The sequence below is a fragment of the Sesamum indicum genome, unplaced genomic scaffold, assembly GCF_000512975.1.
Source record: "Sesamum indicum cultivar Zhongzhi No. 13 unplaced genomic scaffold, S_indicum_v1.0 scaffold00109, whole genome shotgun sequence".
Lineage (NCBI taxonomy): Eukaryota > Viridiplantae > Streptophyta > Magnoliopsida > Lamiales > Pedaliaceae > Sesamum > Sesamum indicum.
Genome location: NW_011628044.1, coordinates 260,461 through 288,036, shown reverse-complemented (window position 1 = coordinate 288,036; position 27,576 = coordinate 260,461). Strand labels below are relative to the sequence as shown.

Genomic DNA, 27,576 nt, shown 5'->3' with positions numbered 1-27,576 from the left:
AAATGATATAATGTAAATGGGGGGGGGGGGGGCTAGGCTAACTAGATTGTTCTATAGTATGTAAATACAAATTTTGAAATATTGACACTGCTATATGTATGTAATTGGGTATATAGGTTGAATTTAGATAATGCATGATATTCCAGTTTATAAAACTATTGAATGATTAAATATATATAAGAGGTAATTAAGACTAAAATCAGTACGTAATATACATATTCTAAAACTCCCATCAAAGCTCATTTATGAAATAGATAGAATTTTATGGACTTAATTTGTATCAATAACAAGTTATTGGCGGTATGTATAACATAACCAAATAATGAATGATCATCAGCAACATATAACAATAATAAATAAGATAACTTATTCAAATTATAAACAACTTAAAGTGGCATACTGTGGATTAATGCAATATAAAGCTTAACTTATATAATTAAATAACCCCAACTTCAATCTCTCTCTCTCTATATATATATATATTAAATAATCCAATATGGTAGCAAGACACACAGACACAGACAGACAAAAGGAAATTGTATAGTTAATGGGATCCGTACAAATAATTAGAGACAATGGAAAGCAAAAAAGAGGTTTTTGGATAGATATAGGATGAAGTTGTAAGGCACTCATCACGTGCCACTTCAATATATACAACATCATCATCGTGATAAGATCAAGAGATTAATTAATTTGCTCTATATATATATATAATAAAATTCAGAATATTCCATCTCCCGAGCGCCCTAATTAATATCATTGCAGCTCCATTACTTTTTGGTTTTTTTTGGGTAATTATAATATGTAGAAAGGACATTGGGTGGGAGTGGGTTTTGAGGCCCCAAATCCAATGCTTGCTGCTCTGTTACCAAAATTCCACAACTCATATACAAAACATTAAAATATAACAAGCAACAATGACGTTTAGTAGAATCAATTATGCAAACTAACTCACAACATCCATTTTTTTAATTATATATCTAACCCCTTAATTATTTTATTTATTAATTAATTTCTTTCAAGTGAATTAATATATAATCATATAATAATATCTTTCAATACTTAATTACTGAATTCCAAAGAATAAGATGATCAAGTTACATTTCTTCTTGATTTCTCCCTCAAACTACAAATTACGGAAACAAAAAGAAATGAATACAACCATAAACTTAAAAATCTGTCCCTCTCCACAAATTCTACCAATTATAATTTTATATTTCTAGCGCTAGCTAGGGTTTTTTTATCTTCTTGATTATTATTAATTTAATTATGTTCATTAATATAAAACTCATCTAAGCATTGCTGTTGAATTGCTGCTGCTGCTGTAAGAACCACATGTCATCAACATTCCACAAACTGTCCAATCCATCATCTGCACCGTCCATCCACTCACTGTTTTGCTCCATGAATTCCAACCCTTGGCTAAAGTAGCCTGCTGTAGTGGGGCTGGTTAAAGATTGATCACCATAACTATAAGACATATTCTGATTCCCCGGAAAATAATCTTGATTATTGTTGACTACTGGATAGTTGTTGTAACACTCCGTCAGCTCAGAAACCGGCGTCCCCAAAGAGTCTGAGGATGCGGCGGCGCTCGAGTTTTCCGGCGTCAATGTATTGGGCTGCCCCAGTGTATTAATTGTAGATGAGCCCATGTCAAGAGTAGTTGTGCTGTTTTGATTGTTGAAGAGGTAAGCACTAGTGTTGGTGGAAGAGGAGGCCACTGCCGCCGTGGTACCTCCACCAGAGGAGGAGGCGGCGGCAGCTTGGATTCTCTCAACTAATCTTGGCATCCAAAGGTAACGCATGGTGTCCTTGAATTGCTTGCTGTTGACGTCACATTTGAGCTGCTTAGCATGCTTTTGGACCCGTGTCCGCCAGTAGTTCTTGATCTCATTGTCAGTTCTACCAGGCAAATGTTGAGCTATTTTCGACCACCTATATATATAATAAACATGAACAAATGAATATATAACTCTTTATATATATATATCCATGGATAGCTAGGATTGATGAATATTATTTCTACAAGTTAGTATAAATTTATAATGAATTACCTATTGCCCCAACGAGAATGGAGTTCAAGAATCAAGAGCTGTTCTTCAAGAGTGATATTTCCACGACGAACGTCTGGACGCAAATAGTTCAACCATCTCAATCTGCAGCTCTTCCCAGTTCTCTTGAGGCCTGTACATAATACATGAGCTTGTAATCATTTCATCACACCCACAACACACAACTGTTAAAAAAATTTGCAAGTGCTGCTGAATAAAGGAAGAAGAAGTGGGGTTTTAATTAATTGGTAAAGTTTCACACGTAAATTCCTCAATCGACTTTATGCTTTTATCAGATGATGACTATTGTATTCTTTTCTTGTACTGACACTTAACCACATCATCTTAATTATGTATGTATATATCTTGGAAAGAAGGAAAATTTTGCTTCTCTTTACATACATAAGATTAATGAAATCTTTTATAAATTAATGATCAGATATGGATCATTTGCAGGATTATATATATTAACAATTAAAAGTAATATTTAGATAGGTGGGTACCAGCAGATCGAGCAAGAGAGTTCCAGCGACCTTCTCCATGATGAGCTATGTAGTTGATGAGGGTGAAGTCTTCATCAACAGTCCACGGCCCTCTTCTGATGTCCGTCAATTCCTCCTCTTGATCATCACTCATGTAATTCATTCTTGAAACTAGTTTATTAGCATCCTGATGATGATGATGATGATCCATCTCTCTATTTTTCTTTCTCCTTTTGTAATTCTTCTACAACACCTTAAATAAGTAAAAAGAAGAAGAAGAAGAAGAAGGAGAAGGAAAGGTGTGATTGATTGACAGGATGGAGATTAAAAGTTGATGATGGATGGATTGGAGATATTGTTTTTGGGAGAGAGAGATGAGATGAAAGGATGTTGAGAGGAGTGGGGTTGGATTAGTACAAGAGGATAAAGAAGGAGGGGCTTTATATAGATGCAAATAATTAAGAGATGGAGATTTCAAATAAATAAATAAAAAGATGGGATGTGAGAGAAGGGAAGTGGCACAAACCCACAATACTCACTTCATTATTTGCTCTTAATTGTTAATTAATTAAGCACACACGCTTATTTAACTTAACTATTATTATATTAATATTATAGTTAACCGAGTGAGGGCTTCAACTTTGACACTTTGACTTGGCTCATTTCCCTCCCTGGAAAATGATTTTCTTTTTACTATTTATATTTCACTTCCTTCTTTCTTTTTTTTTTTTATCAATCAACTTGTCTTGGAATTTTGACTTAGTCACTTGTTTCGGCCCAAAATTATAATTTTAGTCCCACATAATAAGGGGTTTAATATTTTTTTGTTCTCTATTATATGGAATATTTTCAAAATTCAACACACATTTGATCCTATGTTTTACAAGATTTTTAAAATAGTTTCAAAATTAAGAAAACTCAACACTTTTAGTCCCATAAATCACGTTAAGCATATGACTAACTGTGTCTAATTTTATAATTTTTGAATCTTTTTGAAAATTTCATAAAATAAATGACTAGTCAACTAGATATGTTAAATTTTTTTAATTTTAGAACCATTTTGAAAGTCCTTTAAAATAGAGGACAAAAATATTGAACCTCCTATCGTATGAGACTAAAGTGTAATTTTACTCTTGCCACAGTATTGTGTTGCAAAATTCCTCTAGAATGCACTGTGTTAATAAAATAATTTTGTACATTTATCGGACGTTTGGTTAAATTTATTTAAAGAAATATAATATAATTTCAAAATTTTAAATAAAAATATGGTAAATTAATTTATTAAATATTTGAATAAAATAAAATCATGAAATTATATATTTGTTGCATATTTTGTAGATAGAGCGTGATATTTAAGAAGAATAATATATATAAAATATGAGGATATAATGCAAACATGGACTAAGTACTAAGCTACATAATGTATGAGGGAGGGGATAACTATATTAATTAACACAATTAATTGTAGCCAACGCCCTCCATTTCATTTCAATGGTACTTCAATTAACTGTATAGTTCATCTACTCTACTTAATTGCACGATTCTATATAAAAATTAAGATCCCATGCAAGAATATAATTACATCTAGCTAGGAATGCAACTTACAATAAGAAGACAACAGTTGCTTGTTTATTTTGAACAAAGATATTATTAACTTGAACAATTTCTTGCCTCATAATTCCCTGCTTTTGGCTATGAAATTTAGTTTAGTTGGCGAAACTGAGACCTCATGACCTAATTAGAGATTAAGGGTTCCAATCATGCTATGTGAGTTTGATGTTGTTTCTACTGCATAGTAAATATTGTGTACTGCTACGTTAAAAATTTACTACAATTTAAATTTATAGTGATTAATGTAATGTAATATAATGAAAACTATTATTACAAAATATATATATATATATATATGATATAATGGAACATGAATAATCATTAATTTATGTATATGGTACGGATCATAATCTGTGACGGATTATTCCTGTTTTAAAATTGAATCTCTATGGTTGTGTTGAATTTGTTTTCTACAGTCATAAATACAAAGAAGCCCCTTTTTAGCGTATTAATTAATGATTATTCGTTGAGCAATAGCCGAAAGGGTGAAATTAAACAAGGTATATATATATATACTAATCTTCTTCGGTTTTCCCTATATACATATATTAATTAAGTAATAAATTAATTCTTACTTGTAGCCAGCTACAATTTTAGAATCTGTCCCTATAAAGTAGTTAGAATTACTCTTGGGTTGAATTTTTCATACTAATTTAATGATAATTCTTTAATTTGCTAACACATATTAATCTATATATATATATATATATAGCCTTTTCAAGTGGAAGATATATTATTAAATATATATGAAATAAAAATTTCACGTGCTTAACACCTTAAGTAAACTATAGCTAGCAACAACCCTCCCAATTGATTAAATACATATATATATATATATATATCTTTTATTTCCCTTAATTTGATTGCTTAAAGATAAGATAGAAATGGATAATCGCATCGATACGAAACCTCAAAAATAATTTAGATGTGCAATGAAATAATAATTGAGATCGATTTTCCTTATATATATAATAAGGATATTCCTACTAAATATTTTGCATGTGATCCCAAAAAGACGATACCTAAGAAATTCTCAATCCATACATAGATGAGGATGTAATCAGGTCTGAAATTGTCTCTGTTGTAATTAATTATCAAACTTTCCACCATTTTAATTTCTCAAGCTTCTACCAATATTTAAGCCTAATTAGCTCCTCCATTTAAATTAATTATAGTTTATCAATTACAATTTAATTATGGTGCGTTTTTTACTTATATGGAAAAATATACGCATTTACTTTCACGAAAATGAATTTGATTCTCCCACATAAAGCTAATTATTTTGGCCCTCGATCGAATTTTCATTGTGAAAGATAACTCATTAAATTAGTCATCACACTAGAAAAAAAATTATTATTGACTATGGTTAAAACTAGTCGTGATAAATGATTATTATAAATTATGATTTAACAAAATTGTGTCATCATATGTTGTCCTATGTATGTACCGTATTTTGTGTTAGCTGGGGAACATCTTTTCTATCTCTAGAAATATTCTCTAATGGAGTAAGGTGTTTCATGTGACTCTATATATAAAGACCCATTAATTAATTATGCCACTTTGATCGCCAAATCTTGTTCACTTTCATCATATTAGTGCATTATTAAATAGAGATATATATGAAAGATTTAATGATGTGAGGCAAATAAATAGCGAGAGTAAAATTAGTAAGATTGAGTCGTAAACAATATAAAAATCGAATATAATTGTATATATATAGAGAAGCATCTATTGAATTTGGCACACCATAGATACTTACCTATAATTATATCATTCATTTGGATTACATTCCTTCAATCATTATTATCTCTAAAGTCATTTCAATTAGATTCATATTCTTTCAATTTTTTTTTTCTTTTTGTTAGTATCTTCCCATACTTCATCCATATATATATATATATATATATATATATGTATATGTTACACACAATATTGTGATACATAATAATTAAGTAGTGCAATTCGATTCAGATGGCCCCATTTTATATATATTCGCCACGCAGCAAATCATACTTAAAAGAAAGAAACAACTTTTATTTTTTATGTGTTACATTGTTTAATGATTCGAAATGAATTATGGATTATTAATAATGATTGAGATATGTGGAGAAGATATTTGATGGTAAGAATCAACCCAAATACCAATATTCCACATTTGTAAAATATTAAATCTAACTCCAAAATCGAATATGTATAATTATTCTCCCTTTATTATGTTAATTTTGTTTAAGTCTCAATATTATGGAAAGATTAGTATAGATTGTAGTGAATTAAACGTGGATGGATGAACCCATTAATCAAAGTTGATGATGATGAAGAATTAGGAGGTAGGACGCCCCTAGACAGTGTGAAAAGAGATTAATTAACATGTATAGAACAAAAAGCAAAAAGAATGAATTAGAATGATGATGGTTTTTCTAGAGGGATTCCAATTTCCACACATTAATTCTATATATAATATAAATATTTAAATAATAAAATGGGGGGGGGTGGGGGTGGGGGTGGGGTTTACTCCCCAAATGGAGACTTGGGGAGAATGGAGGGTGAAAAGCAACACAACAACAACACACATATATATATGCGCATGTACACGTGCCCCATCACCTCAACGAATCCTTTTCTTCCAAGACTCAAACTCTCATCTCTTTAACCATTCATCATCACTCTTTCTTTCTAATTCGACTATTTTCATTATCTGGCACCCTATAACACCTACCTCTCCCTCTCCCTCTTTTTTTATTTTGCAATTTCGGATTTTACTGTTACAATCTGTCTTCAAACTTGTCCATTTTCATGGAATTGAATGAAAAAATGTGTTTGAATTTGGTTGGCTATACACAAAATTAATTTAATTAAAAGATTAGTTGAAAATGATGATGGAATTGGAGGGTAATAATCATTGACTGAGAGTAGGGCAATAAAATTCTTCCAATATCAGTAACATCATTAACAGTGTTACCCATTCATTAATATAATTCAGGATGAAGAATTGATGATGAAGACCCCATCCCCATCCACACCCACATTTTTCAAGCAGACTTCATTTTGTCACTTAGTTCCTTGGAATAAATAAATTAAAAAACTAATCATCATCATTTCAATTAGTAGCATATATAGATATATATATGCAGAATTAACAAGACTATTAATTATATATATCTGTTCCAGAATGGGGCGTTTACCGATCCCTTTTATAATTTCAGTACATTAATTAAAGAATAGAAATAATTAATTGATGATAGAATTAACAAGAAGAAGAATTGAATTGAATTAAGGGCAGTCGTCGTTGTTTAAATAGATTCGTAGAGAGCGACGGACAATGCATATATGTAGTCTTTTTTTTTTTTTTGAGAGTGAAATGCATATATATATATATATGTGTGTGTGTGTGTGTGTGTGTGTGTGTGTGTGTGTGTTGTTTGTCAAAAAGACGATGGCCGTCTCATGATCTTGTTTGTGCTGGTTTTTGGGCTTTTGACATTTCCCCAATTGGACAATTAATTTACATCACCATCATCAACCCCTCCCTCACACTTCATCTCTCTAATTTTCTACCTACTACGTACTACTGCCCACACACTAACCCATCTTCTCTTACATCCACTACTATACATATAACTCTTAATCAACTCATTCATGACATATATACCTTCAAATTCATTATATATATACACTCATTCGAACTAATTAAATACATCAATTTCTTAATTCACATCCAATTTATTTATATTTATTCAACTAATTAAAACTTTGCATGCATGGATCGATCCATTAATCAAATATTGTAGGATCGATTTCAAAAACTTTCCTATCAGTGCTTCAACACTTGAAGATGCACACTAGATCAAGTACGAGGAATGAGATCTCCAAGGCCTAGGAGAACTTGAAGGGATCTCCGAACACGCGCCCCAAGAGGAAATTCGACTCATATGCTACCAGAAACTATCCAACCCAGAATCAAGATTCCGAATATTAGCTAGCACAACTCGAAAAAAGACCCCAAGATCATTTAGATCGGTTCCTAGCAAAAGCAAATTTACTAGACATTAGCGATCCCGCGTACTGTAAGATCTTTCGGATGACCCTAGCTGGAAAAGTCATGACCAGGTTCAACCAACTGTCTAATGGAACGATAGACAGTTTTGAGCAACTATCTGAACGTTTTTTTGCACCACTTCGAGATTAGCAAGAGATATCCTAAAACGGTATCATACTTGTTCACTGTGATCGAATGAGAGCACGAGAGCTTGCAAGACTACGTGCAAAGGTTCTCTGAGGTTGTTTTGGAGGTCCCTCATGTTAACCCAGAGCTTCTAGCAAGTATTATGCAACAAAACTTGCGTTGGGGAAGGTTTCGTGAATCTATAGTCGAAAAACCCCCAGCCACACCGGACGAATTGTTAGTACGACCGAGAAATACATCTGAATTGAGAAAACATCAGGCATAAGAATCGAAACCCCCTCTAAGTGGAGAGCTGAAAAGGAAGGTCATTCCAAGCAACACACGCAACCCCTCTAACCTGATATACCCAATTGAACGCTCCTCGAGTAAAGATTCTTGCCGTAGCAGAACAACAGGGGATAGTCCAGTGGCCACTCGCATAAGGGAGAATCCAAAGAGGATGAAGTCGGACAAATATTTTCTTTTTCATAAAAACTGCTGTCATAGAATCAAAGATTGCTTCGATTTGAAAGATGAGATAGAGAAATTGATCCAACGAGGATATTTGAAGGAGTACATAGATTGCAACAACCAACCTCAGGAAGGCAGCTCAAGACCTCCCCGAGAGGGGCAGGCGAGAGAGACAAGGCAAAATAAACTAAAACCCAAGATAACCTTCCAACCGCCAGAGTTATCTGGATGATATCTAGGGACCAGCAAGAGGAGATTCGGTTCGAGTGAGGAAAGTCGTGCCTAGAGCTATAAAAAATATTACACACAACCAATTTGGGCCAGAGATGATTGATGGATGAGGAAACATCGGGACGCTAGATGTCAAGTAGGAAGGCCCATACTTGAAAATATACTAATGATATTCAGAAATTGAGGGGCTGTTGATGGAGGAGAAACGAATCTCGTCATAAAAGGAAAAATTATTCCAATAAGGAAAGAAAGATATTGCCATCAAAGGAAGGTCTAAAGTCAAACTTGCCAAAATCGTTGTAATTCAGCAAATTCTAGCCATATAAAAGGAGTAGGTAAAGGACGAAATAGTATTTTGCCTTTACCTACCTTAAATAGCGTAATCTTGAAGTAGTATAAAAGCCTCTCCTCATTTGAGAAGTAAGAGGATGATTTTTTTGGTGAGAAGAATTTCAACGTGAAGTGTGTTGAATTACATCTCTATAATACAATCTAATTGATCTCGCTTTTCAACGACACAAAAATCAAATTAAAGTTGATGCCTTTATATTAGCACGTACGTATGTACTGATCTAGCTCGTCCATAGATAAGTTTGAAGTGTTTTTCTTAAAAAGCAATTTTATGTACCAAAGTTAATTTAATTAATATAAAGTGAAAACATATTTTCACACTAGATCATCCAACTCCTCCTACTAGAATTAAGTAAGTAATTAATACTCTTGAGTTAATTATTCTCCTGCATGTCCTATATATATATATATATATATATGTAGCGTCTTTGACCCAAACTTAGACTGCTAGCTAGCTAGCTGTTGCTGCATTATTGTATATATCTTATCGTATATATATAAAGATACTACTATTAATTTTTGACTGCGAAACGCATGCGTATGTATGTGTAGAAGCATTTCCATGTCCATTCATTATTATATATTGTTGTTATTGTGTAGTATACGTTAGGTACATATACAAAATTTGTAGTGGATCTCTCCATCTTAATCAACCTCCAAATACCACCATTCCATGCCAAATTACTATATATTTATATATTCTTCTACATATATAGTACGCTATGTTTCTGTGAATATTTACCCAACTAATTAAGTATTTGTCGTCTAAAATTGAAAATTTGGTGATGTTTCATACATAAAATAGTCAAAAATCATAGACGTATATATGTTCCTGTACGTGGATGCCTCACCAATTTCAACTTCTCTATTAATTAATGCGTATGTGTGTGTGTGTCTCTCTCTCTCTCTATATATATATATATACAGTAAAACCTCTATAAATTAATAACCTTGGGACCATGAAATTTTATTAATTTAGAGAGATATTAAATTATCGATAAATTAATATTTTATTAATTAAAAGAGAGACTTTTTAAATTCAGCAAATTTAGTACATATGTATTGAAAATAAATAAATTCATATATGTTTCATTGATTATATTCATGCAACAATGAACTATTATATTCATAGACACATGTATCAATTCATTGAAATTACTTAAATATACATGTTTATATTAATTCATTGCACTTAAATAACTATTATAACCAATTAAATATATTCATGCATGATGAATGAAACATATACTACATAAATCTCAATATGATAATAAAATAGTTCATAACACCCAACCATGTCTTCTCATCTAAAAGGCATCGCAAAATCATCCATGAATGATCAAATGCGTAAAGCATTACAGATTTCATATTTTAGTAAATTATCATAATATTTATAATTGAATTGTAATATTTATGAATTATTAATTTAGAGTTTTAATGGGACCTAATATTTATAAAGGAATTTTCTGAAAAATTATTATTTTATTATCTTATCGAATTTGATGATTTTTTACAAAGGCCCAAGTCGGGACCGGAGGATTTTATTATTTTAGAGAGTTTATTAATTTATAGAGTATTAATTTATAGAGGTTTTACTGTATATATATATATGTATGTATGAATATTGTTTTCGTGTGTAAGAAATTAAAGTCCATCTAATTAATTAATTAGCAAGAATTAGAATTTTGGAACAAACAAGAGCTGCCAATCTTTTAATTTCAACTTCACAGCGCATATAATTAATTAATTACCACAGGTTAAAGTGATAACTCCGACACTTGAAGAAATTTAACATTATAAACAGTAGTTATTAATCACGATTATGTAATAGTTGTTGGCAATAATTTTTGTGAGTGTGGCCAAAACATTTACTATGGCTCATAATCATAAAAAAAATTAATTGTCATAATAAATCATTTAAAAATTTAGATTGATTTTGATTTTGTAGCCAATAATAAATTTGATTCTAGCGTGAATTACAAACCCATGAAAGTGGTAAAGAGTAGTGTAATTATAAGGAAAGTAGAGTGCAGTTAAACTGAATAAGGAAAAGGCAAAAAGAAGAAGCTTCTTTGCAGGAAATTATATTATATTATATAATTTACCAAGATTTGAATAAGAGATGATGATATTATAGAAATTGGGTCCGGTTTTGATGAAAAACTCAAGTAGCTAGCTGGGTGCAACCCATTTCTTAAATGTAGTATGATAATTGATATGATGTTCCCTCCGCAGCTATGTATGAAAAAACATTCGTCAAAAGCATATACCAAAATATTATTTTTATATATTATAATGACTTGCTTTAATTTGAAGTTTATGTTGGCCTCCTTCTCCTTATTTTCATTATTTAGCCCTTCTCTAATTAATTAATTAGGGTTTATGTTGTTGAATCATCTTCTGCAAACTTTTAGTTATATTTTCAATCCACTTAATTTTGTTTTAAGTATTGATTTCTTTAAAATACAGTTAGTACCAATTTATTAGACTTCAAATTGAGCAGATGCCTACCAATTAAGGAAGATGATGTTAGTAGCTCAGCAACATTTTAATTAGTAATGTAAATAAATGGCTACCAATCAAAAAAATATATAAAGTTATGGTCTATATATATTTAGATGATGATTTGGATTAGGCAAAGCTCATTTTTTCGACATTTGGAATGAAGAGAGGAGGAGGGGACCAGTAAGCCACTTCTTATCATGGCTTCCACCATTTGAATTGATCCATCATTTTCTAGTAATTATACAATACATATACGTATGATGTCGTTATTAATATAGGTGTGTGGTCGGATGTCAATCAAAAGATATCATGAGTAATACCTTGCAATTCAGTGACAACAATATTAGTTCAAATGTGACTAACACACACACATGTCGATCATATATATGATTGATTGTTCTATCTTACTTTATATAGTATTGGTTGGTGATATGATATTTCATGATTTCCAAATATATATACTTAATAGGGTAAAACTAATATTAATAAATTCTAATACTCCAACTTTAATTTTTGTATTATGTATGTATTTATACATGAGATTGTGATAGTACAATAACTTAAAAAAAAATTGATAGGTACGTAGTGATTGAGTTTGGGTGATGAAATATATAGCTAAAACAGTAGTACAGTATAAGGAAAATTAAGCAAGAGAAGAAAGAGAGATGTTGATAGGGAAGAATGGAAGAAATTTGAAGTTGAAAGAGAGGCAAAGGATCCAGATTCATTGGATATATACTCAGATTCAGATGTGAAGTCCACCCTTTGAAACCATGTCTCATTTTTCTTTTTTTACAAGGAAACCACGTCTCATTAATCACATGTTCTTTCCACATATATATTAATAACAATTACTTCATACAAACAATTATTTAATGTTGCAATTTATCACCAGTTCCTTACAAATTATGCTGTAACAAGTACTTAATATAAGTTCCTTTTCCTCTTTTTTTTTTTTTTTTTCAAGTAAAGGGTGTGGGTCATTAACGATCAAAAGCCTCTCATGGACTAACAGTACAATATTCAGGATTTGCTAATGAATTTGATGGTCTTTTTCGGTTAATTACTGAAAAGGATTTAATTAGTAAACTGCCCAATTTGAGCACATCAACATTAATATGTTGCTTGTGAGTTGAGTATGAGAAGACTAATGAGTGATGACTCCAATCCTACTTACAGCTAAATATATGATGAGATGCTGATGAGTACCTTAATTCCGTACTTAGTAGCTATATAGGACCCTATTTACTTATGACAGTAATTTCCATAGGAAACTTTATATATATATATATATATATGATGCGTATTAAAAATTTGGCCACACCATAAAGATTAAAAGATCTTTAAATTTTTTTTAAAATTATCAGAGAACTAGCCCTGCAAAATAGAAGTTAGTACTCCATTGCTTGAGTAAGTAATGGTTTAAAAAAGAAAATAAAAGGAAAAAATTTGAATTAAAGTAAGATAAGAGTGAAATATTATGTGAAGGGGGCAGCTCGAGCCCTAAGTCTTGTGGCCTCCCATCTATTATCTGGGTAGTGCCTCTCTTTGAGCCATCGGATAATGGAGGTCCTCCAATCTTCCGAGGAGGATATAACTTGAATATGAATTGGAGCTCTTTGCTTGGGGAGGTACTGTATGGTAATATGTCTCGTCCTAGAATCTTCTAGAGCACTAGCTAATTTGGAGAAGCAATCAACTTTAATGTTTTCTTCCTTTGGAATTTGGACAATTTGAAAATTTTCAAATTTTGTTTTTAATTCTACTATCTGTTGTAGATATTGGATCATATTTTCGTCCTTGGCTTCGTATGAGCCCTCCACTTGTTGGACTATTAGCTCCCAATCTAAATAAGTTATTAAGTGTCTGGTTCCTACTTCATGCGCCATCCTGAGCCCCATACGAGTGTTTCGTATTCGGCCTCATTGCTGGAGGCCTTAAAACCGAACTTGACAGCTAATTCTAGATCATCTCTTTGGGGTGAAGAGCAGACTATGCCCGCACCACTGCCTTAGAATCGTGGATGATCCGTCTACGTGCAATAACCATTTTTCGGCTTAAGGGGTGCCTTCTTTAGACGTCCCTACTATTTCGGAGAGGAAGTCTGCTAAGGCTTGGGCCTTGATGGTGGTTCGAGGTAGATAAGAGATATCGTACTCACTTAATTCTACCGCCCATTTTACCAATCGTCTTGCCTTACCCAGCGTTTGTTTCAGAGGCAGGTTAGTTTTCACTCCAATAGAATGTGAAAGGAAATATGGATGTAGCTTTCTAGCAATGATCCAGTGTAAGGACCATTTTTTCTATAAGGGTCTAGCACCCTTCCATTTTATTGAGCACTTTACTGATATAATAGATCGGCATTTGTTTTCCATTATCTTCACGAATGAGGACGAAACTGATCGCTTAGGGGGTGGCCGATAGATACACATAAACAGTATCCTTTGGAGATGGCTTCACTAGTAGAGTGTGTTCCGCTAAATATCGCTTGAGTTTTTCAAAAGCTTGTTGACACGAACTGTCCCAATTGAAATTTTTCGCCTTTCAAAGGACTTTAAAAAAGGGTACGCTTTTTTCTGTCCACTTGGAAATAAAACGACTAAGTGTTGCGACCCTCCGAATTAACCTTTGTTGGAAGAGTAGGGCTGAGCTATGGGAAGCCTTGTATTAGGCTTCCTTCTTGAGTCGAGCTTGGTATATTGCGCTTCGTTGTTGGGCCGCCCTCGTCATGGGCATGTGGGCCTGAGTTGGGCTGTAAATCTCTCATTGGGCCAAGTGCTTTTGGGTATACATCAAATATATAACATTTGGAATAATTAATATTGTATAATTAAATTATTAATAATTTGCTCGTGTGTGTCATATATATATATATATACAAGAATATTAATTATAGTGGTGATGAATACTATTTCGTTAATCTTCAAACTGAGACAATAACAACTCGGTATCGCAAGAGCAGAATATAAATTATATGGTCATATTTGTATTATAGTAACCTAATAGAATATTTATCACATATTCCAACATGTAGTCAAAGATAGATGAGGCAGGTGAAAGTTTTGGTTCAAATTCATGAGCCTCATAGATTAATCTGTTGGCAAAACCCCAAAAACATTCACTAATCACAATTAATATATATATATATATATGTTAAGGTGATTGATAATTGCATTTGAATTGTATAAACCATTAATCACGTTATTCATGATTCACCTAAAGAGACGAGAAGAAGAGATAAAAGAAAGGCAAGTGTTTAACAATTCATTTGGACTATGTATTGGGCTTTGGGTGACTGGTGACTGGTGACTGGACTCCACATTCTTCATCTCATCAAACCCATTGTTACTACTAACCCAAACTTCTTCAATAAACCAAACCAAATTATATTATATTTGATCATTTGAGTATTATAGTAGTGATGATGATGCCATTGCCATTCATTTTGATGACCAGAAACAAAACAACAACAACAACAAGTTTCAAGTTTTTTAATTAATATAAATCTTCTCTTTTTAAAAAGAAAAAAGAAAAAGACAAAACATCACTAGTTTTATTTATTATAATATGTATGTATGTATGCGAGTTTGTGTTTTCTTTTTCTTTTTCTTTTTTTTTGTGTATATATATATATATATATTTCCCACTGTTAAAACACTTTTTCCCCTCATTTCCTTTCTTTCTTCTCTTGTCCAAATTTCTTCACCAACTGTTTCTTCCTCCTCAATTTGGCTTCTCAATTCATTCCAATCCAATACAAACAACATGTTCTTCACCGGTGATCCATCCACCCGGAAACGGGTGGATTTAGGTGGTCGGAGCTCCAAAGAGCGAGACCGCCAGAAGCTTCTTGAGCAGACCCGATTGGAAAGGAACCGACGCCTCTGGTTGCGCCAGCAGAACGCCGCTGCTCTCAAGATTCAGGTTTCTTCTTCTTCTTGCCCCCGCCCCCTTGTTTTTGGAATTCCTGAATTTTCTGTTTATGAATTTGATTCATCGTTTTTTTATGGATGGTTAAGTTGAATATCAGCACGACTTGTGAATGTGTTTTCTTTGGTGAATTTTGTGCGAGAATGTGGTATTTTGATCCTTTTCATTAATGAACTGGTAGAATATTAGAAGCCAGTCTTGACTACACCGGGTTGAAGGAAAAAACAAAAAAGAATAAATGAGTGGAGGAAGATGTTAATTTCATGAAATGTCCTCTTCATATTACTGTTATAGCTTTGAACTGGGGTTTGGATTTAAGCAACTTCGACTTCTTTTATTTTTCTCAAGTAATCTGGAGCTGCTTCGTCAATTATCAAGTTCAATGCAGTATGCCAGAGGAAAAATTAATGAGCAAAATGACAATTAATTGCCGAGAAATATTAATCTTTATACTCAAAGCAACTGTTTAGCTGTTTGCTCCAAAGAAAAGAGTGGAACAAGGAGTTGTTAGGTTAAAGATAGTTTTCCCATTGTTTTCAAGTACTTTAATTTCAAGCAGACTTTAAGCAACTATTACATAGTTTTGTTCTCAAGAAATTTGGGATTCACATGTGAACTGAAAACAATATCATTCAAATTTAAATGAAGTTTCACTAAGCTGCATTTCCATAACCTCAATCTCTTGAAGCCAGACACAATATATAAAAGAAAATTGTTCATCGCCTGTGGATGCCGGGTCTGTAAGTCATTTTGATATCTTACAGGAAATTCTTTTAAAAGTATCGGCAGGCATGTGCATTTGGCTCTTTCATTTAGCATTAAAAGTTGTTCTGGTACTGGCTAATATGACATATGTGAACTACTAACCAGCTGTGTCCCAAAAGGTTTTAGTTTTTTGTTGCTCAGTGTGTTTGATAAAATATGCTGTCTACAAGCAACCATTTGCTACCATCATGGAGGTTCTATTATTGCAGTACCAAGTGATGTAATTTTTTGGGAAAGAATATATTTGTGTGCTTGGGCAACGATGCAATTAGCGGGTTCTAGTGAGGTGCGCTGGTCGTTGGGAATTTCTGGAGGCCTCCCTCTAACTTTAGTAAAGCCCTACCAGAATTTTATTTCTAAAAAAAAAAGTGTTAGTGAGAAACAGGACTTATAATTATGTAATATAACACAAATTAGACCTAACTTTGCTTTTCCTTTTTTTTTTCTTTTTTGTTTTTAAGTAAATCTCTATAGGAATTTACACCAACTGACATAAAAATTGCTACAAGGTTAATGTTCTTGTCTGAGCACTCATTTTTAACCATGTCACCTGCAGTAAAATTGAGCTATTGCTTTCTAATGTATGCTACCACCTGCTTGTGTTCAATTATAAGTTTATATAGATATCAGTTGTTATCTTTGTCAAAATACTAGATACTTTGTAACATGCATAGTACAAAGGAAGGTGGATAAGGAAAATATATTGTAGCTACTCAATGTTGTTCTGTCATGTTCTTTAATTTTAGTTTTGTGACATTAAACTATGAATGCGAAGAGCAGACATGAGAAAATAACCAATAAAGTGTGCATGTCTCTCTATTGAGGATTCTATAGGTTGTTCCGTCCTCTTTTTACGCTTTGGTGAACATTGTGGTTTCATAGTCTGACTTCTATTGGTGGAGTCCTCATCCATGAAACAGATCCTGTTCAAGATTTTTGAAGTTCTTTTCTGCGACTATATTGAGGATATTGTTCGTTTAATGGTTGAGTTTATCTTATTATATCTTATTCTTCTGTCTTGGGTTTTAATCTGAGTATATGTTTGGTAGAAGGTCATTATTCTTTGAAATGTGTTTGTGAGATGCTGAAACATCAAATTTTCTTCTAGACTATACATCTTGACTAATTACTAATCATTGCAGAAATGCTTCAGAGGAAGAAGGGTTGTGGAGGCTGAACGCGGCAAAATTCGTGAAAAATTTTTCTTGACCTATGGGCAGTATTGTCAAGATGTCAATAGGTGCAGAATTTATTATGAGTTAGCTGAAGTTTTCCTATATTTTAGGTTCTGCATATGGTTTTACCTATCACTGTATCACCTGCTATTCTATTTTCAGTTGTATCATCACCTGATCATTTACTATCTCTTGCTCCGCTGATGGATGCATCCCATATTGATCTCATAATTTCACCTTATGATGCTCCTATTCAGGCAGTGCTTTGGCCCAGATTCTGATTTTCTGTACCAGCTGCTTTTCTTCTTTAACCCTAGATATGTGTCTGATTTTTCTGCACTTGTTGAGACCTGCCGATTGCTTCTTGAATTTGTTCATGATAATGGTGAGTTTCCTTGGTCACCGCCACATGTACTTGTAATGTTTTCATTGCAGATATTGGATACGCGATTTTTGTTATGAACAACATGGACTTTGATTTGTTATGGCTTTTCATGGTTGCTCTACCTTTTGCAACAGGTGATGTGGTGAGCCTCTTTGCAGGCATGGATTACTCATCCAAGCGTGGTCTGGTGGAATACAGGATTAAGAATCTTGCCTATGCTTGCGTTCGTGCGATCTATGAGAATAGGTCCTTTTTTAAGGGGCCTTTTAATTCTTTTGTATCGTACTTCACATCAACTCTTTCTATTTTGCATGATCTAAAAGCCTCCCAAATTCTCATCCTTTTATATGAAGTATTATTTAAGTCAGACTCATACATGAAGTTGTCCATACTTTTATATGATTTATTACTGAAATCAATTGAAAGTTAATATCTTTCAGCCATGTGATTTTAAAATCACATTTTCATTTCTTGTGTGACCATCCTAAGAATTCCCATGGACAGCTCTTAAAGGTTTTCATGAATAAATGTTCTTTTTTATTTTCCCATGGGCATCTAGTTGCCTCAGAAATGGAAACTGAGTCCATGCCTTAGCTGAGAAAATTAGCGGTTAACCATTGTTACTTAAATGTTTGTTTCCCTTTCTTGTTTATATTATTAAATTTTGTGGGGTATATCTATTTTTATAGTTCATTCCTGGTTAGAGTGCCATGAATTCGTTATTCTGTTGGTCAAAGTTTTCATGTGGAATTTAGATATATGCATGTCTTTCTAGAGAGATTTATTGTTCAATTTGGAGTAACTTCAATTTTTTGTTCCATGTTTGTAGTAACTAAACTGTGGTAATGGTTTCTGCTCTCTGTTTGCCTTGACTTTTTATTACTGTCTTCCTACAATTTAGCTGGATACAGTTTAATTCTTTCATTGAGTCTTTGACCGTTTGACAGGCCTGTTGAGCATAGCATTATACTGGGCTTACCATCTCCCTAAGGAGTCATGAATTTGCCTAATGTAAACAATAGAAGGACTGCTTTCAGGCCATAAATCTGAAAATGCTTGGTTTCCCTCACTTGTTTCAATAACAGTATAAATATCAAACACATTTTGTGAGAACCAGTAGCAATTTGCATCTGCTGATCATCTCACTTAACTCATGATAATGTACTGCTTTCTGCCCAGATATATTTGATATTCATCCATGGGGATGAATAAGCAAGAATAGGATAAGCCACTCTTCTATTCAACTGTAAGCTTATCATTTTTAAGTAATCAGTGTAGCTTTTGCTTTGCAGGAACCAATTGAAAGATCAGTTATTTTTGGCGCCTGAGAAGTCCAATCGATCAGCAGATGTCTTGCTAGAGGCAATAATTTTGTTGATTGATCTAAAGCTTCCTTGGGCTTGTAATACAGTCTGCTATTTGTCACAAAGGAATATGTACTCCATGTTCAGAGAAATAATCTTGATGGGGAAGGTACTCTTCCACTCAGATAGATGATTCTCTTCTATATATGATTACATGTAATGCAGAAACTTTTGGCATATCCTTTTTGGCCATTACTGCTTCCCTATTATACAACTCTAGTTGCTTGATGGTTTTGCTTCTTATAATCTATTTTGTCCTAGTTTCTTGTATAGCATATGTATAGTACACAAGTTTGTGAGTCAATTTTGGCAATTCCTTCCATACTGTGGTGTTCTCATTTTCATGTATTTTATGTTCGGGGACTGAAAATAGTGGTTGCCTTCTAAATATTCTATTAGCTCCTTTTATTGTAATATGAAATTTGAGGGGCTTGTATGGAGGAAAATAGTTGTTAAAGCTGCTGTTGCAGTTACTTCAATTTTAATGAGAGTGAAGTTGCACTAGAGAAAATTGTCTTGTTGACGTTCTCGAAGTAAAAGGATCTCCTCTATATCTAAGACAAAGAGTAGTCAGATTGAATTTGTAGAGTCTTACTTTCCATGAAATTGTGCACGTTTCAGTAGGCACAGAATGCTATGTTGTCATCTCATCGACTGTTTCGCTGAGGAATTGGAACTCAATTTTACTTCGTTGTACAAAGTCCATCCAAGCGTAACATGAATAGGTTTAAGTTTCTTCAGTGGGTCTCAAAAGAGACACAATAGTTATTTTTCATACAGTTGCCTTGTTTTCTTTCATCGCATTAAGAACAGAAATAACACGTTTTAATTTGTCTAGAAACATCTCCAAGGTTCTACTGGGACTACCTCTTCATTGGAGCGCGTTCTTGCTGTTATTATTTCTCATGTGGATCAAACATCTTGCACTTGTTCAAATAGTGATCCGCGATCGGGCTTTTCATCCCAGATCCTTATAATCCCTTTCTTGTGGAGGCTGTTTCCACACCTGAAAGAGGTAGTTTGCCCTTTCATTCCTGTTATAAGTCATCATTATTATCCTTGTTCAGGTAAGGCAGGAATTCATGTCTATATGTTCTAGTGTTAATCTCTAGAACATATTTTTTCTGAACCTAACCCCGTCCAATCTATGCTATATAGTCGGTCTCTGCCGACTGTATATGATTGTGAACCCAACATTGTATAGCGTTGTCTATAGCTGCAGCAGAATTTTTATCACATTCATTATGCTAGTATTTTATGATGACTGTTTCACTAAATTTAATTTCACATCCAGATATTTGCTGCACCACGGTTGAGTCAACATTATGTTCATCAGATGGCATTATGTGTGAAAGATCATACCAATGTTCTGCCTGCTGATATATCTATTGATTTTCCGAGTTACGCCTGCCTTCTAGGAAACCTATTGGAAGCGGCTGGGGTTGCTATCACTCAGCCTGGTTCATTTGCATGGGTAAAGGAACTTTCTTTCTACTTTGTGGGCAATCCTACCTTTCCACCTCAATACTCACAGTCTATAGATATTTCACAGTTCATAAATGCTGTTGCCTACTATCTAACTGTAGCATTTGATTCTCGCTAATTATTGCAATAATTTATTTGGTTAGATGGATTCTAAATATTCTTTCCGATGCACATGGAACTGACTTATGAATTTCCTTTTATGCTTTGACTTTGTAATCATTTCCCTTGATTGCGACAAATTCTGAGTTGTTGGCCGCAACCTGAAAGCGGTTATGTCTCGGATGGCAATCCTAATGAATTTGTATTCTCTTCTTAACTAACCATAGTACTGGTCAAACTGCTATGAATTCTGTTCCCCTGATTTGCATTTTTTTTATGATTGCTATCATATCCTTTCATTGTTTTACCATATTTTGTTTTCTAAAATTACGATTAACTTATTCATTTGGTTCTGAAAATAGTCACTTTGTGATTTCTGTTTCATCAGGCTATGGACTTTGCTACTGTTGCAACATTTTTGTTGCAAGCACTTCCTCCTCTCCAAACATCAAATCAAGGAGGTAAAGGTGTGTCCTATTTATATATTACAATTTCACTTGTACTTTTTAATAATTTAGCCATCTTCTGCTTTGTTGGGCTGTTCAGTTAGTTTAGATATTTTTTATAAGTCAGCTGTCTCTTTCAACCTGTTTGCTCTATACAACCTACATCAGATTCTACAATGGGTGAAGATGAAATGCTCGTTGGTGATGAGCTAACAGAAATAGTTTTAAATAGGGATTTGGAACAACAGATTTTCAGTGCTCTAGATCCACGCTTTCTTCTCCAATTGGTATGCACCCTTCTGTTGTCATTGCTCCATCTTATGCATTGTCAAATGCAACAATTTTTCCCTTGACTAAACAATCTTTTTATTTTTCTTGAGCAGACAAATGTGCTACTCGGGGGCATTTCGCCGATGGTTGGTTCACATAAAGGCAGGGCTAATGACGACGAAGTGGCTGCTGTTGGTGCAGTGTGTTCTTTTCTGCACGTGACTTTCAACATTTTGCCTCTTGAGCGAATTATGACCGTACTAGCCTATAGGACAGAACTAGTTCCCATTCTATGGAACTTTATGAAGAGATGCCATGAAAATGATATGTGGTCTTCCTTGTCTGAGCAATCAGCTTATCTGCCTGTGGATACTCCTGGTTGGCTATTACCATTATCAGTTTTTTGCCCTGTTTATAAGTAAGTAATTTGTACCTTCTGAGTCTCGTACTTTTCATGCCTTGTGGTAGCTGACTCATAATTCAAGCTGAGTGTGTCTTGCTCTTCCTGGATCAGGCACATGCTAATGATTGTTGATAATGAGGAGTTTTATGAACAGGAGAAGCCACTGTCACTGGTGGACATCAGATTGTTGATTGTCATCTTAAGACAGGTAGTCATACTATGTGATTCCTTTGATTAATTGAAGCTTTAAAGAAGGTTTAGCATGGAAGCTTAAAGTATTACCGATAACGTGGTCATTTTCTGACCAAAGACAGCGACATATAGCAACAATCTAGGACATAACTTTATGTACTGCGTCACTTTGACACAATGTAGAGTTGCAAATGCATATTAACTTGTGAAGATAAGAAAGGAGGTAAACACCTCCATGAGTGCAGTATCTTCCATATTCTAGATGCTGTGAGACTTGCAAGAGGGACTAACAGCAACTAAGCTGTTCTTCTAATTCGGTGAAGGCTTTGGGAAAAATGACTATGAAAGACCTAATATATGGCATTGAATTTAGGTTTTGATCTATGCAAGTGGAAGCTGTAATGTTCATTTAGTCAGTCTGAATGGTATACCTCTATTCTATGCCAAGCCCTCAAAATCTCTCTCATACATCTAACAAATGTAAAGTAGGTCAATGCAATAATAACAGCCCACAGTAGCTTAGGAAAACGAATCATGTAGAGTCCAGGTGGTTGTGTCATTTCTGGTGCTTTAATATTCTTATTTTATGAACGTTGTGCAACTCATGGATTTGCATCTTTGTGTAGGCCTTGTGGCAGATTCTTTGGCTCAATCCTGTGGCAACACCTAATTTCTCAAAGTCTGCAGATGGTCCTTCTGCTATGAAGAGGCACCCAATAGAATTTCTTCAACACAGGGTTTGCGTGGTTGCATCTGAGCTCATGTCGCAGGTACATGAGGTCATGTTCTAGAAGGTTTATGCATCTGAAAGTTCTCTAGATGTGCTATTTGAGTATTTTCATTTGTTTCCTCTCATCCTTAATAATGTCAAGGTGGGATATGATGCTCCATTCTTGGTCTAACATAGAAACTGTTTATAGTTGCAAGATTGGAACAACAGACGAGAGTTTACCTCCCCTAATGACTTCAATGCTGATGGTGCCAGTGATTTATTTATGTCACAGGTAATAGTTCTGTTTGCACTGTTGGCATCCAAAAAAACCAGTATTTAGTGATTGACCATTACTATATTTTACCTTTCCCAGGCAATGACAGAGAATACAAGAGCAAATGACATTCTAAAACAAGCTCCTTTCTTGGTTCCATTTACAAGCAGAGCTAAAATATTTAACGTGAGTGCTTAACTTGGTGACACTGAAATGTTCTTGGTAGCTTCCAAGTACCTTAATTCTGAGATGTAGTAAAATCGTATGTGAACCATTTGAATATGGATGTTAGCCACTTACAATTTTCTTAACGCATTAGTGAATAGTAAAATTGAACTTTGCAGTCACAGCTAGCAACTATGAAAGAAAGAAATAGTGCTCATGCTATTTTTACGAGAAACAGATTCAAAATAAGACGGGATCACATTTTGGAGGATGCTTTCAGTCAACTGAATGCATTAGCTGAAGAAGATCTCCGGGGAGTGGTGAATCTCTCGCTCTGATCTTTTACTGTTTCTTTTCTTCACATATATGCTTGCTCGAACTTTTAATGTCTTTGCTTCATATGTATAACAATGTTAGTTTGAAGAAGTTTCTATCCTTCTAGCTAATTTTGCTGTGTCTGCTTAAATGCATCCAGATTCGCATAACATTTGTTAATGAATTTGGAGTCGAGGAGGCTGGTATTGATGGTGGAGGAATTTTCAAAGATTTCATGGAAAACATTACTCGAGCCGCATTTGATGTTCAGTATGGACTATTTAAGGTTGTGATGATGTACGATGGTTAATACATGCACTTTCACATATTGCATCTTCTTTCATATGCTCTGTGTGCTATTAATTTGTCAATTGCTTGAACACATTCATTTTACTTAAATAATATAACCTAATAACAAAACGCAGCCTAAGAATATGTATTTCTTTGAACTAAGAGTTTGAGAACCTCTTCTCTATCTTAAGTTGAATCCTGTATCTTTCTATTTCAATATTTTAGATCTATGCTTCTCCTGGCTTTACAAAGACTTATCGCATGAGAAAGCGGCTATAGGTCTGCAACCTTAACAAGATAAACAGTCTAAGAAATGTTATGTCAATTTGAATCATCAAAGCCTAGAATTGTTGGATCTACTACCACTGGCTAGCACCAAAATCCAGTTCACTAGTATATGAAATTGTTACGTGGTTGTGTTCTATCTCTCTGCTCTACCAAAGATTATTAACTAAATGGTAAATAAGATTACTGATTTTGTACTTGTATTCATTAAAACTATAGACTGCACAGAAGCTTCAACCAGTAGGTTTCACTTACCAATTTTAGTTGCAGCATACTTGTTTTGTTACTTTGATTGCTCAAGTTTTCATCATGTTGATTGTATAACATTATAGTTTCCTGTTTTTTGGTGGTATCTTCTAATTATTATCATAATTGGCTGGTTTAACATGTCTAGGAAACTGCGGATCACCTCCTCTATCCAAACCCTGGATCTGGATTGATACATGAACAGCATCTTCAGTTTTTTCACTTTCTTGGGACTATTCTTGCAAAGGTATTGATCCTTGATTTATTCACAAAAATGTCTGATATTTTCTGAATATTGCCTGTTACTGCGTTCTTAGCCTTCATTTAGTTTGTTAAGAAGTGGGCTCGAAAGTGGGTTTTCCTGATCATGAAGGTTGTGAATTTGCATTTTCCGGATTGGGTATTTACCTCTTTTATAAATATGCTCAATCCCTTTAAGCAGTTTTTGATAGTTCATTTAACATGCAATTTATGAAACTGCTTTCTCGATTAGAAGAGTAGAACTGATGCCCATTTAATGAGATGAGTTTTTTTTTTCTTGGGGCCCATTTGACGAGGTTGTTTGTGTGGAGATTGGATTTGCACTTAGCTGTTTATGTGTAGCTCAGTTGAATCATATAACATAACTAGTTGCTATAGTCTTTTTTTGGTCATAAGAAAAAGGTTCTTTGTAGTTGCATACACCACAGTTAAGTTATGATGTCTCTGACAGTTGAAGAACATCCTAATGATTGCAATTGATCTTTTTGTGCTGTCAAATTACATTGCTATGTTTCCCTGGCAACACAATGGAGATGCATTTTTCTTCTTCCTTTTCTTTTCTTCTTTTTTTTTTTTTTTTAATCTTGATGGGTGTCGATTCTACCAAAAATAATTCCTACGAACACTTTTGTAGATGTGTGAGTAGGGTTGAATCCACAGAGATTGGTTTTAAATTAATTCCTTCAAAAATGAAAATAATTAGGGGGAGTTTTGATTGTGAAGAAGAACAAAACTAAAAAGCTAATAAAATTAGAAGAGATAAATATAAGAGAAGAGTATTCCAGTTAAAAACAGGATCACGCTTAATTTCACGGTTGATCATAGATGCAAAGATAACAATTATTCTTGATAGATAAATTGGTTATGGTCATTGGTACGACTTAACGACCTCACCTTTCCTTACCTTGTGGATAGTCAAGGAACGTCCATTGACTAAATCCCTAATCAATAAACAACCTTGCGAACGTTCTCAAGATTTAATTTACCGACAGTATTAAGAACTAGAAAGGCCCAATTCTAACCAATAAATTCCTACGAGGATTTATCTAAGTTAGATTGTGCATTCCCCACAACATAATCGAAAACTTCTACATAATCAATTGTGTTGTGTTACCACTAGTTATCGAACTAAACAAACAATTACGGGTTTGGAAGTTCAATTGGCTAGGCAAATATTCTTGACAATAAATCAGATTATTTGTAATAAAAACACAGAGAACAACACAAATACCAATATGAATAAAAGTAGAAAGCATAAATTAGATCTCACAACTCGTTGGATTTAAGCGATCACCAAGTCTTCAACTAGAATGAGAGAACTAGCTAGACATGCTAATGGAAGAATGCATAAAAAGCAAAATAAGAAAATATTATAAAAACGTAGAGAAATAGAAGAGTTCAAAAGTTGTCTCTTAAAGTGAATTACATCACCTATTTATAATAGCTAGATACCTAGTTCTACTAGGATTAGAAGTAGATTCCTAGTTGAACTAAAAGACTTATAGAGATAAAATTATAATCCTAGTTAAACTCTTCCTTCATCAGAGGTAGTCCAAGCAGCTCCAAACTCTTGCCAAAAATTGAGTTTGAGTCTTGTTTGAATTTTCATTTTGGTGTTTTTCTTCATTTTCCATTTCTTTTGTCCTAATGCTGCAAAATAATATTTAATTAGGAGCATTTGATCACAAAATAGGCCAAAATATTACATGAAATAAGCACAAAATGCGATCCTATCAAATCTGCAAAGGCCGTTGTTTCTGCATTTTTATGTACGGGAGAATCATTTTCTGAATGACAAGCTGCTCGTCGATTCTCATAAGGATGCAAGTTTCTTTACAGTTTATGGCTCTATGTGCTTTAAACTTTGGAACCCTCACTGTGTTTTAGTGTTTTAGTAATCTGGGATTTGTTTATGTAGGCAATGTTTGAAGGGATTTTGGTTGATATTCCTTTTGCAACATTTTTCTTGAGCAAATTGAAGCAAAAGTAAGTGCTGCTTCTTATTGTTTTCCTATAATTTTGGTGCTTCCTTGTGTTTTAAATTTTAATAGCTAGATTTGAGTTCTAAAATTGTGACAATATGTATTGCATGAGTAGACACTTTTTCCAGACAAAGTTCAAGAAAAGTGAAAACTGAAGTAAAATAGAACATTTGTAATTGACATTTGGGTCTATTAACCAAGCAGCTTGGTGTCTCACTCAATATCATGTACTATGCACTATAATTTTTGAAAAATCTCTGCATGTCTTATGCTGTTATGTTTCTGTCAGAAAGCTGTACAGTTTCTTTGCTCTCAATCTCAGCCCAATGGTAGTCCATTCCTTTTGGGTTGTATGTATGTTGTGTATATGGACGGTGTAAATCTCTTGTTGCCTGTTTTTTAGCACTCAAGATTGTAGCCCTCCATTTATACGAGGATGAGACTTTTCTGAGCACAAGATGAAAATTGTAAGTGGCATATTTGGAGGAAGGAAATGCACGTTTCGAACGTATGGACGCCTAAATTTAGCCTAATAGGATTTTTGTTAATGAAAAAAGGAATATGTTCGTTAGTGAGTCCAACTCTGTAAATCTGGGCCTCTGCTGAATTGTGCTTGAAAAACTATAAATGTAGATCTTAGCCTTTAGAAATTGTGCTTAAATTG

General features: G+C 33.6%; 2 protein-coding genes across 3 annotated transcripts in view; one reads left to right on the top strand and one right to left on the bottom strand.

Annotated features, from left to right (window-relative positions):
• Positions 1 to 1,248: 1,248 nt before the first annotated feature.
• Positions 1,249 to 2,965, bottom strand: LOC105178858 (transcription factor MYB108). Its single transcript, XM_011102416.2, has 3 exons — positions 2,558 to 2,965; positions 2,058 to 2,187; positions 1,249 to 1,938 (listed from the first exon to the last, which is right to left on the bottom strand). The coding sequence occupies exons 1-3, from the start codon at positions 2,745 to 2,747 to the stop codon at positions 1,293 to 1,295; spliced, it is 966 nt and encodes a 321-aa protein (XP_011100718.1). The 5' UTR covers positions 2,748 to 2,965; the 3' UTR covers positions 1,249 to 1,292.
• A 12,565-nt stretch (positions 2,966 to 15,530) lies between these two features.
• LOC105178855 (E3 ubiquitin-protein ligase UPL6) overlaps positions 15,531 to 27,576 on the top strand; it is a 17,420-nt gene continuing 5,374 nt past the window's right edge. Inside the window, exons 1-18 of one of the 2 annotated variants that reach the window (XM_011102415.2) lie at positions 15,531 to 15,791; positions 17,705 to 17,802; positions 17,995 to 18,122; positions 18,257 to 18,368; positions 19,415 to 19,595; positions 20,325 to 20,501; positions 20,781 to 20,960; positions 21,459 to 21,531; positions 21,685 to 21,803; positions 21,900 to 22,204; positions 22,301 to 22,397; positions 23,008 to 23,151; positions 23,302 to 23,385; positions 23,467 to 23,553; positions 23,712 to 23,852; positions 24,008 to 24,133; positions 24,818 to 24,916; positions 26,849 to 26,916. In XM_011102415.2, the coding sequence (XP_011100717.1) occupies positions 15,633 to 15,791; positions 17,705 to 17,802; positions 17,995 to 18,122; positions 18,257 to 18,368; positions 19,415 to 19,595; positions 20,325 to 20,501; positions 20,781 to 20,960; positions 21,459 to 21,531; positions 21,685 to 21,803; positions 21,900 to 22,204; positions 22,301 to 22,397; positions 23,008 to 23,151; positions 23,302 to 23,385; positions 23,467 to 23,553; positions 23,712 to 23,852; positions 24,008 to 24,133; positions 24,818 to 24,916; positions 26,849 to 26,916 (2,378 nt within the window). In that variant the 5' untranslated portion in view covers positions 15,531 to 15,632. Of the gene's footprint in view, positions 15,792 to 17,704; positions 17,803 to 17,994; positions 18,123 to 18,256; positions 18,369 to 19,414; positions 19,596 to 20,324; positions 20,502 to 20,780; positions 20,961 to 21,458; positions 21,538 to 21,684; positions 21,804 to 21,899; positions 22,205 to 22,300; positions 22,398 to 23,007; positions 23,152 to 23,301; positions 23,386 to 23,466; positions 23,554 to 23,711; positions 23,853 to 24,007; positions 24,134 to 24,817; positions 24,917 to 26,848; positions 26,917 to 27,576 lie in introns of both variants that reach the window. The other variant, XM_011102414.2, reaches the window with a different exon arrangement.